General features: G+C 41.0%; 1 protein-coding gene across 1 annotated transcript in view; it reads left to right on the top strand.

The window, feature by feature from the left end:
* The first annotated feature begins 5,859 nt into the window (after positions 1-5,859).
* The window catches only part of MOB1A (MOB kinase activator 1A), a 31,280-nt gene continuing 24,603 nt past the window's right edge, over positions 5,860-12,536 (top strand). Inside the window, exon 1 of the mRNA XM_077134601.1 lies at positions 5,860-6,126. Within this exon, the coding sequence (XP_076990716.1) occupies positions 6,113-6,126 (14 nt within the window). The 5' untranslated portion in view covers positions 5,860-6,112. The remainder of the gene's footprint in view (positions 6,127-12,536) is intronic.

The raw sequence follows: 12,536 nt of genomic DNA, 5'->3' as shown, positions 1-12,536 counted from the left end.
TCTGCAAGAAATACTAAAGGGAGTACTAGAGTCAGATACGAAAAGACAGAAGAGAGAGGTATGGAGTAAAGTGTAGAAAGAAGGAAAATCAGATATGATATATATAATACAAAAGCCAAAATGGTAGAGGAAAATATTATCCAAACAGTAATAATGCTAAAAGTTAATGGACTGAATTTCCCAATCAAAAGACATAGAATGGCAGAATGGATTACGACCCAGCAATGCCACTGCTAGGTATCTACTCAAAGGACTTAAGGGCAAAGACACAGACGGACATTTGCACACCAGTGTTTATAGCAGCGTTATCTACAATTGCAAAGAGATGGAAACAGCCAAAATGTTCATCAACAGACGAGTGGCTAAACAAACTGTGACGTATACCTATGATGGAATATTATGCAGCTTTAAGACAGACTAAACTTATGAAGCATGTAATAACATGGATGGACCTAGAGAACATTATGCTGAGTGAGTCTAGCCAAAAACTAAAGGACAAATACTGTATGGTCCCACTGATGTGAACCGACATTCGAGAATCAGCTTGGAATATATCATCGGTAACAGAGACCAGCAGGAGTTAGAAACAGGGTAAGATAATGGGTAATTGGAGCTGAAGGGATACAGACTGTGCAACAGGACTAGATACAAAAACTCAAAAATGGACAGCACAATAATACCTAAGTGTAATGTAACTATGTTGGAACACTGAATGAAGCTGCACCTGAAATATCGTTTTTTGTTTGTTTGTTTGTTTGTTTGTATCTTTTGTTTTTTTCTTTTTCCTTTTTTTATATATATATTTTTATTAGTATTATTATCTTAATTCTCTTCTCTATATTAACATTCTATATCTTTTTCTGCTGTTTTGCTAGTTCTTTTCCTAAATCGATGCAAATGTACTAAGAAATGATCATATATCTATGTGATGATACTAAGAATTACTGAGTGCATGTGTAGAATGGAATGATTTCTAAATGTTGTGTTAATTTCTTTTCTTTTTTTTGATTAATAAAAAAAATTTAAAAAAAAACAAAACAAAACATAAACCGGGGGCTTTCATTGGCTAGCTGGGTCGGCAGGCTTGGTGCGGGCATCAAATTTCAAAAGCTAGCAAGATGGAGTTCAAAGAGGAAATAGGGCAGGGATGTTGTCGTTTTGGCTCTGAGGTGTCCCCGCGGGCTTTCTCTATTTAAAATCTCAACAAGGTCATGTCCCTGGAGGAGCTCTCTCGCTTCTCTCTGCCCATCAAGGAGTCCGAGTTCATTGACTTTTTCCTGGGGTCATCCCTTAAGGTCCAGGTGTTGAAAGTTACCCGGGAACACGCTCCAAGCCTCGGTCGCCGTTTGGGACTCCGATGGCCACGTGGGTGCAGGCGCTCAGTGCCCCGCGGGCCACCATGCCCGCCGAGCCCTCCATCGACCCCGCCGCAGGTGCAGGACAACGAGGTGGGTCATCCCGGGCCGGGGCCTGGGGAGACGGCCGGGCTGCGGCTCGGGGCGGGGGCGCCTCACCCCCACCCCCACCCCCACCCGGACGCTCGGCAGCCACTCGGCCACCCCGCCCCCGCCCTCCGGAAAGAAAGCCCCCCTTTCAGGGACCCACCCGCCGCCTTATGGAGAGCAGCACCAGGGTCTCCGTGCACAGGCCCGGGCCCCTGCTGGGGGCACCAGGGACGGCACCAGGGACGGCTTTATACAGAGAGACAAAAGTGAAAATAATTTTTAAAAAAATCCTTGGTAACTGGGTTCATCTCCCTTCACTTTTCTCCTTACCAAAAAAGCACTCACCACACTGGCTTCTTTCGCTTCCTCAAAACCCTGGTCCAGGCTGTTTGTTCTGATTGAACCGGCTTTCCCTTCACTTCATTCGGCTAACACCCTCTAGGGTCTCCACTTAAATGACATTTCCTTGGAGAGGCTGTTCCCAACTCCCACAGTCTGAGTTACACCTGTCCCTCATACTATTTTAATGCTAATCCTTTGCTTTTCCTCCTACCAGTCACCCCAATTTACAACTATACATCTCTTGGTGTGAGTATTTGATTAATATCTATCTTCTCCACCTGACTATAAGCTCCATGAGGGCAGGGGCCATGTGCTGTATTTACCCAGGTGTAGGGCTGGCAGAGAGGTCTAACCCTGGACTTAAGGCATTTCCAGAGTGGAAACTTACAGGGCTTCTTTACCGAGTGAGTTTTTGGTATAGGATAACTTGGGCTTGCTCTTGCACTGCCTGTGACTTGAGCTCTGAGATAAAGGGCAGGGAGAGCTTGTCTCTGTTTTCCATTTGTCTGTCTCTGCTCATCCATTTGTGACCGAGAGCCCCAGCCAGAAGGGGCAGGAACCCTGGCTGTGACCAAAATGGGCACCATCCCTAGAGGGAACTACCAATAAAATGGGAGTTTTGCAAATGATGGGGCTGGACATTTACTCAGAATGAAAATGCAAGGTTGCAAAGTCTGCTGGTTGGAGCTGGAAAGGGGAACTGCGTGATGAATGGAAACTCGGGAATGGGGGTGGAGTGGAGAGCTTGAGAAGAGGCAATTCTGGTGGTTTTATAATTGGCCGCTTAGCTTCTGCTTTCAGCATCTGCATGGCCAGATGGTGTGCAGAGATCTCACTGAGGGCGGACCCAAGGGTGAAATAAAATCTCCCCTGTCTTTGTATATTATAGACTGTGTCCGGGAGGGGGGCAGGGCAAATTACCCTGCAGCATTTTCCACCCCTTTCTGGCTTTAACATCAGACCTATAGGTTTTATTTCCCAAAGAGAATTTTAAGTATGGCTGTTTTATTGGAAAATGTTCTTATCTTTGATTCCTAAATGGATTCTTTTGATATTCTGTTCAAATACCGATTTAGATTTCTAAATCTAGCCATCCTAATAGGTTTTCCTGAGAATTAGCTGGGACTTTTATATCCTCAGTGATGCTCCAACTTGAGGAATAATCTTAGTAAGCTAAAAACTTTCATGAATTCCTTCCCCACCGTGTTGTCTGAAAGTATGCTTGTGACAGTTATAATATTATTTAGATAATGTAAATTATTATAAAAGTAGAAATCTATAAATCTCCTTAGGTTTATACCTTTTACATAGCTATAAAATCACACAATTTATAAACACCAGGAAAAATTTATTAATCAATAAAAATAAAAATTAACATCATAAACTTAATGTGGCAGGTAATACTGGAATCAAAGAAAATCACCTGCAACGTGAATATGATGGTGACAGGAACAGGGCAAGTTCTTTTGCACTGGGCATATGGCACCACCGTTTGCTGAGCTATGACTCAATTCTTCCACCATTTTTCTTTTTCCATGGTTTCTTCATTCATCATAGTGTGCTTTGGCTGTCACATGACACTAACACATAACTTTCTTTTAACTTTATCTCTTTTAATGTTTCATTAGCTCATAATAATCAACTTGGCTCTTTGGTAGCAACAATATCAAGCACAGATGGACCCATCAGGAGGGAAATTGTGTTATCAGGGGACCATATGGATGGTTTAGAACTGTACTGTCCACTGTGGTAGCCACTGGAGCATTTGGTGACTACTGAGCATATGTGACTAGCCTGAACTGAGATGTGCTATAGGTGTAAAATATACTTTGGGTCATAGTTTTTTAATTTTTAAATTTTTCTTTACATCATATATTGATGGCTTAGAATGAAAAAACTCATTAAAATGATAAAAATTGATTACATATTAAAATAAGATTATTTTGGACATAATAGCTGAAATAAAATATATTATTAAAATTAATGCCATCAGGGACTATTTATTTTCCTTTTCTTTCTTTCTTTCTTTCTTTTTTTTTTTTTTTGCATTGGCAGGCACCAGGAATCGAGCTCAGGTCTCCAGCACGGCAGGCAAGAGTTCTGCCACTGAGCCACTATCACACCACCCTATTTATTTTTGCTTTTTTTTAAACATAGATACTAGAAAATTTTAAATTACATACAATATTTGGCCACATTATATTTTTATTGGATTCACTGATCTAGAATAGGCATGTGAGAGAGAGAGTGTGTAAAACAAACTGAAAATACCATATAAAAATTTCTCATAGAAAACATATGGGTCTCCAAGAAGAGATATGTTTCCAGTTTAAACCACTAGTTTCCAGTTTAAACCACTGCTCTAGAATGTAATGGCTGCATTCTTTCTCAGAAGTCAATGGTACAGAACCAGCATAGGACTTACTTTGTGGCTCTCATTCCACTACCCTAGCGATAGAATATCCTTGTGGTTTTCTCTCATAACTTCCTTGTAGAAGTGTTTTCAAGAAGGCTTAAGGCACTTCAACTTGTGCAGGAAATATGCACTGCCATGTCTGGCAATTCCACTGCCATTTGACCAAAGATTGTTCTCTACTGAGGAAACCTGAGTAGATAAAGGTAAAAAAAATGCCAGTACATACTTTTTGGGCAAACACATGTAACTAATTTCCAAGCCACTCAAAAACTGCTGAAATTCTGGGAATGCATCTGTTAAAAATTGGCCTAAAATAATATTTAGTAAATATCCAATTGTATTCATTTAACAAATATTTACTATATGCCCACCCTGTACAATGCCCCACATTAGGCACATTAAACTACAAAGATAAATAAATCAGGACTCTGCTTTCAGGAAACTGGTCATCTAATATAGGTGTTAAGAAGTAACAATTTTCTACTTTTTAAATAGCAAATATTGATTAAGTATATCTATGTTACAAGCAATGCCTAATTGCTTTATATACTTTAATCCATTTAATATTCATAACCCTCAGAAATTGCCCCCGTTTTACAGATGAGAAATCTGGGGCAAAAGATTATGAAAATATCTAAGGGTACATGGTTATCAAGTAGCCCCAGCAGGGTTCAAACCCAGAGAGTCAGCTCCAAGTTCTGAGTCTTTAGCCACATTCTACCTTGCTTCTCCTTAAAAAAAAAGGAATAAAATTGGAATATGTATGGTGTTTTACAACCATAATAAAAAGAAATACACCCTCAAAAGCCTTTTCCCCAACACAACTGCTATGAACACAAATATTCATAGCAGCATTATTCATAACCCAAAATGTCCATCAACTGATGAATAAACTGTCACGTATCCATATGATGGAGTTGTATTCATCAATAAAAGGGAATGAAGTGTATTGATACAGACTACAACATGCATGAACCATGAAAACATTATGATAAGTGAAAGAAGTCAGTTACAAATTTATATGAAATGGCCCCAAATAGTCAAATCTGTAGAAGCAGAGAATAGACTAGCGGTTGCTAGAGGAAGTGACTGCTAATGGGCAGGGGCTTCTTTCTTGGGTGACGATGACTGTACAACTCTGTGAAAAAACTAAAAAAAAACCACTGAATACTACTTCTTTTTTGAAATCACATCATATATTAATTTTTTTAACCAATACTTTATATTGCATTTGTAAACATTTTATTATTTGCATATTGCATAGTGAAAAGAACACTATAAAAAGAACTCAAGGTCTGGCTCAACCACTAATTTACCGTGTGAATTGGGTCTCTTAACCTTGCAAAACTGAATAGTACACTTTAAAAGGATACATTTTATGGTATGTGACTTACATCTCAATAAAGAAAAAAAAAATTAAAAGCCTAAGAAGGCAGAGGCAGACAACGCTCATAGAGGACCGACCCCCTGCCACCTAGGGAGCAAAGACGGAAACCACCGCACGTAGCCAGCCAGCAAGCCTACTACTCTCCAAAATCTAGTACCACTGCCCTCACTCCGCCCGCGGAAAGGGACGCCCCGCCCCGAAGAACAGTGATTGGCTGAGCTCGGATACGGGGCGGAGCGGGAAGGGGCTCCCAGAGACCCAACACCCGCCGAGCAGGGCGAGGACGAAGCCTTCGCTCGCGAGATTTCGCTGGTTCCGCATTTCGGGGAGGCGAGGTGGGGGCGCCGGGACAACTGGACGCGGCGGCTTGCACCGGCTCGCACCGGCTCGACCCTCCTCGGCCCGGGTTTCCACTATCTGCGGGCTGACGAAAGTCCGTTCCGTTTCAGTTTTTGCGCGGGCCCTGAATCCCAGCCGCGGCGGGGGCCTGTGGGCCCTCTGCCCTCCGCCTGAGGACCGAAGATGAGCTTCCTCTTGTGAGTGAGGCCGAACAGGGCGCGTTGAGGCTGAGGGCCGAGGTCGGGGAGGAGGCGAGCGGGGGCCTGAGGCAAGGGCTGACCGCGGGGGCTGAGCCGCCAGCACTCCCTTTTGCGCCTGCTCAGGGCCATGGCGGAGGGTGGGACTAGGGGAGAGACCGCGGGAGATGAAGGTCGAGGTAGAGGAAGCGGAGGGAGAAGATGGGGGAGCCGAAAGGCCCGGGACCGGCGGTGCCTCCGAACTTTTCCGCTCCAACGCCCCTGGGGGCGGAGCCCCGGCCCCGCCGCGGACTCCAAACATCTTTCGTGTCTGGAGCTACTATTGAGCATACCAGCGAACTCAGCTATTTTTACTCCATATATCCAATTTTGTCAGTGTTTTACATTGCCTCCGCAATTTAAAAAATGCTGGCCCGGGAATGCAGTTTGAGAGGTTGGAGTTAAGATGCGGACCTTGCAGGCAGCTCGTCCTGTTTAATTCCGATTCTGCCCACGTAATGGCTTTGTGACTTTGCATAAGTTAACTAGCTGCCCTTTTTCTAAATGAGACTTAAATGGAAAAGTATGTGAGTTCTCTACTGATCCTTATGCACATTAAGGTTGGAGAAGCATTACTCTGGCACCTTACTCTTTGGTGGCACTCTACCTTGCGTGCTTAAATATATGATCGAATAGTACTCATTTTCAGTTGTGCACACAGCCCACATACATGTCATTTTTATTAATTACATACAGTTTCATGAAACTACCAGAGTTTATTTACCGAGCTATTTATTGTGGGAAATTTGGATTATTTTGCTGTTACGAAATAGCATTGCTGGGCGATGCGACGGTGGCTGAGTGGCAGATTTCATACCTGCCTTGCCGGAGACTCGGGTTGGGTTCCCAATGCCTGCCCATGCAAAAAAAAAAAAATAGCATTGCTAACAATATCTTTATCCAAATTGCTTTTTCCCTCCTTTGAGTAATTTTCTTAGTATAGTCTCCAAAGTGTGATTACTTTGTTAAATAATCAATATAATTTAGACATTTAACAAATTATCTTTTAATAGACTTTATTTTTTTTAGAGCAGAAAGTAGAGTTCCTATATACCTCCTCCTTCCCTCACCCAGTTTCTCCTATTATTAATATCTTGCATTACTGTAGTATATTTCTTATAATCTATGAGCCAATACCGATACATTATTATTAAAGTCCATCACTTAGGGTTCATACATTGTGTTGTACATACATTGTGTTTGAGCTTTGACAAATGCATGCTGTCGTGTATCCATCATTACAGTAACATACAGAATAGCTTCACTGCCCTAAAAATACCCCAGGCTCCACCTATTCATCCAGCTCCTGCTCCCGCTACCTCCAGGCAACCATTCTCTGGATTTTTGTCTTTTCCAGAATGTCATATAGTTGGAATCTCACAGTATGTGGCTTTTTCAGACTGTGTCTTTCACTTAGTGGTATGTATTTAAGGTTCCTCCATTTCTTTGTGTAGCTTGGTAGTGTGTTTCTTTTTGTTGCTGGGTAATACTCCCTGTACCACAGGTGATTTATCTGTTCACCCGTTGAAGAACATCTTGGTTCTGTCCAATGTTTGACAAATATGAATGAAGCTGCTGTAAACATTTGTGTGCAGGATTATGTGTGGAAATAAGTTTTTAGCTCATTTGGGCAAATATCTAGGGGTTCTATTGTTGGGTTGTATAGTAAGCCTGTGTTTAGCTTTGTAAGAAACTGCCAGAGTGTCTACTGAAATGGCTGTACCATTTTGCATTTTTCCACCAACAGTGAATGAAAGTACCTGATGCTCCACATTGTCACCAACATTTGGTAGTATCAGTATTTTGGATCTTAACCATTCTCATAGGTGCGTAGTGGTGTCTCATTTTTTTAATTTGCAATTCCCCTAATAACATGATGTTGAGCATCTTTTCAAAGGCATATTTTCCCTCTGCATTTCTTCTTTGCTGAGGTGTTTGTTCATATCTTTTACCCATTTTTTTGAGTTGTTTTCTTGTTGAGTTTTAGGAGTTCTTTGTGTATTTTGGATACAAATTTTTATCACATTTGTGGTTTGCAAATATTTTCTCCTAGTCTGTGGCTTGTCTTTTTGATTTTCTTAGCAGTGTCTTTCTCAAAGCAAAAGTTTTTAATTTTAATAGTCCAGTTTATCAAATTTTTCTTTTATGGATTATGCCTTTGGTATTGTATCTAAGAAGTCATTACCAAACCCAAGGTTGTCTAGATATTCTTCTGTTTTATCTTTTAGAAGTTGTATAGTTTCATTTTTTACGTTGAGTTAATTTTTGTGAAAGTGTAAGGCCTGTGTCTAGATTACTGCATGTGAATGTCCATTTGTTCTTTCGCCATTTGTTGAAAAGATGATCCTTTCTCCTTCAAATTATCTTTGCTATTTTGTCAAAGATTGGTTGACTGTATTGGTATGGGTCTATTTTTGGGCTCTCTGTTCAGTTCTATCCATCTATCTGTCTGTTTGGATGTTACATGTTTATTTTTCTAGGAGTAGAATTCCTGAGTCATCAGGTAACCATATGTTTAACCTTTTTAGGAACTGCCAAACTGTTTTCCAAAGCAACTGCACCACATTCACAACAGTACTGTCTGATTTCTCCACATCCTTCCACTTCTTATTGTGTATCTGTTTGATTTAAGCCATACTTGTGGGTGTGAGGTGCTATCTCATTGTGGTTTTGATATGCATTCCCGTAATGACTAATGATACTGAGCATCCTTTCATGTGTTTATTAGCCATTTATATGTCATTGGGAAAATGTCTGTACAAATACTTTGCCCATTTTTAAACTGGGTTATTTGTCTTTTGTTGTTGAATTGTAAGGGTTCTTCGTATATTCTGAATACCAGTCCGTTATCAGATCTAGGAATTGCAAATATTTTCTCCCATTCTGTGGTTTTTTTCACTGTCTTTTTAGTGTCTTATGAAGCACTAAAGGTTGTGTGGGTTTTTTTTTTTTTTTGCATGGGCAGGCGAGAATTCTGCCACTGAGCTACTGTTGTCCCACCCAGCACAAAAATTTTAATTCAGTGATCATGCTGAATCCTGAAATATCGTTCCATATTAATGTACCATTTTAACTTCCTTTCATTTTTCTAAAATTGTGGTAACATATGCAACACAGAATTTCCCATTTCGGGCACCCTCATGCATACACTTCAGTGGTCTTAATTATAGTCAGTGTTTTTTCTTCCCCCAGCTTTTAAAAATGGGAGCTTGATAAGCTACACTTTTACAGTTTTGAGCCCATGGAAATATCCAAATAAAAGCATCCAGGGAAAGATACCTTAATTCAAGAAAGGCCAATACATCTGGAACACCTCTGTCACCTGGGAAGTCATGTGGCTGGCATCTGCTGGTCCCTTGCCTTCATCCTGTCTTCCTGTGGGGGTCCTCACTTTGCTTCTCCAGGGTTGGCTTTCATCTCTTGGCTTCCTTGACTCTCTCCAGGTTCTGGCTTGCTTCACATCTCATAGCAATGTCTGCTGGGCTCCAAGCATCTCCAGATATCTGTGTCCCTGTTCCCCAAGTGTTGGCGTCTGTGTCAGCTCTGCTGTGAAATTTCTACCAGCTGTGTCATTTCTGAGGGTTCTCCAAAACGTTTCCCCTTTTAAAGACTATAGTAAAGTAATCAAGACCCACCTGAAACAGGTGGACACACATCTCCATGGAGATAATCTAATCAGAAGTTAAACAACCTACAGTTTTTTTTTAATATTATTAACAAATCTTCACACACATACAGTCCATACATGATATATAATCATTCGCTCACAATATCATCACATAGTTGTGTATTCATCACCACGATCATTTTTTAGAACATTTGCGTCACTCCAGAAAAAGAAATGAACAAAATACTCCTGCATATCAATACCCCTTACCCCTCCCTCTCATTGACCACTAGTATTTCTGTCTGCCCAGTTTATTTTACTCCTCATCCCCCCGTTCTAATTTGCTAGCTGCCGGAATGCAACACACCAGAGACAGATTGGCTTTTAATAAAAGGGGATTTATTTTGTTAGTTCTTGAGAGGAAAGGCAGCTAACTTTCCACTGAGGTTCTTTCTTACGTGGGAAGGCACAGGATGGTCTCTGCTGGCCTTCCCTCCAGGCCTCTGGGTTCCAACGACTTTCCCCGGGGTGATTCCTTTCTGCACCTCTCAAGGCCTGGGCTGAGCTGCAAGTGCTGAGATGAGGAATGCTGAGCTGCTTAGGCTGTGCTACATTGGGCCGTGATACATTGCGCTCTCTCATTTCAACACCAGCCAATTAAGTCAAACGTCATTCATTGCAGCAGACATGCCTCCTAGCCGACTGCAGATGTAATCAGCAACAGATGAGGTTCAAGCATCATTGGCTCATGTCCGCAGCAACAAAACTAGGCACGTTCACCTGGCCAAGTTGACAACTGACTCTACCACACCCCCTATCATTTATTTATTTTTATCTGTATTTTTTAACATATCTGTCCATACCCTGGATAAAAGGAGCATCAGACACAAGGTTTTCACAGTCACATTGTAAAAGTTGTGTCTTTATACAGTTGTCTTCAAGAGCCAAGGCTCCTGGAACACAGCTCAACAGTTTTAGGTACTTCCATCCAGCCACTCCAATACATTATAAACCAAAAAGGGATATCTGTTTAATGCATAAGAAAATCTCCAGGATAACCTCCTGACTCTGAAGTCTCTCAGCCACTGAAACATTATTTTTTCTCATTTCTTTCTTCCCCTTTTGGTCAAGAAGACTTTCTCACTCCCTTGATGCTGGGTCCTGGCTCATCCCGGGAATTCTGTCCTACACTGCCAGGGAGATTTACGCCCCTGGGAGTCATGTCCCATGTAGGGGGAGGGTAGTGAGTTCACCTGCTGAGTTGGCTCAGAGCAACAAAAGCGGTTCTCTGGGGGTAATTCTTGAAGGCCTAATTTTAAGTAGGCTTAGCCTATCCTTTGCAGGAATACATTTCATAGGGGCGAACTCCGAGATTGAGGACTTGGTCTATTGATTTGGTTGTCCCCAGTGCTTGCGAGACTGTCAGGAATTCTCCAAATGGGAAAGTTGAATATTCCCTCCTTTCTCCCCAGTCTTCAAAAGAGACTTTGAAAATACTTCTTTTTTTTTTTTTTTTTTTTTTTACATGAGCAGGCACCGGGAATTGAACCCGGGTCCTCTGGCATGGCAGACGAGCGTTCTTGCGTGCAGAGCCACCGTGGCCCACCCTGAAAATACTTTTTTATTCACTGCCTAAAACCCTGGGATATATCAGGGCATCACGTGAATCTGGACAAACTAACAAAACTAATCAAGATTTCGTGTACTTATGATGTTCAACTAAACTGAGCATAAAAGTAAAATTAGGTAATATGCTACCCAACATATAAATTTTACACCAAAGAAACATCTCTCCCTTTGGTCTCACACAGAAGTTGAAGTTCTAAAATGTGGACAGTGTCATTCTTTACTCTGTATGCTGATCAACCCCAGCTTCATTCATGTTGCTGTCAGTACAGTCATTGTTTTGCTACCTTCTTCCTTTGTTGTTTCTGTTTGGAAAGGGTCATTCTTCCAAATTTATTTTTATTTATTTATTTATTTATTTATTTATTTTTAACATGGGCAGGCACCGGGAATCGAACCCGGGTCCTCGGGCATGGCAGGCAAGCATTCTTACCTGCTGAGCCACGTGGCCCATCCCAAATTTATTTTTAAGTAGATGTAGGTTCTTTATCATGTTAAGCAGAAACTTTCCATGTTGGGTTTTTTTTGTGTCTTTGTAATTCAGTTTTACTTCTTAGTCTTATTTAAAATTCATGTTATTCACATAATGGGAAATTCTGCTTTGATAATTCCCTGTTCTATTCCTTTCCCCTTCTTTGAGGTAATCACCAGTATCAGTTTGATGTGTATCCTTTCAGACATTTTATGTATGTTTACAAAATGGATTCCTGCTGTGCATTTGATTCTGCACTGTGCTTAATGATATGTCTTGACAGCTCATGTGAATATATGTAGTTCTACCTGGTTCTCTTTAATTGCTATGTAATATTCCATGGTGTGGATATATCATAGTTTACTTTTAACATTTTTATATTGTGAAATATAGCATATGCAAAAAAAGTGATATGTTTGAACAAGTGGTTATAGGACAGATTTCGAAGTATGGGATGAGTTACAGCCCCTCAATTTCAGGTATTTCCTTCCAGCTGCTCTACTATACTGGAGACTAAAAAAGAAATATCAATAAAATGATTTAGTAGTCATTCTCATTTGTTTAATCCTATCTTCACTGTTACAACTTCTCATTTGACCCCTCTCCCATTCTTTAGGGATATTTGGGCAATGACCATTCTAATTTTTTCCTGTTGAAAAGGAATGT

This window comes from Tamandua tetradactyla, chromosome 17 (assembly GCF_023851605.1).
Source record: "Tamandua tetradactyla isolate mTamTet1 chromosome 17, mTamTet1.pri, whole genome shotgun sequence".
NCBI lineage: Eukaryota > Metazoa > Chordata > Mammalia > Pilosa > Myrmecophagidae > Tamandua > Tamandua tetradactyla.
Note: the sequence above shows the minus strand (reverse complement) of the source record. Positions and strands in the feature narration are given on the sequence as shown.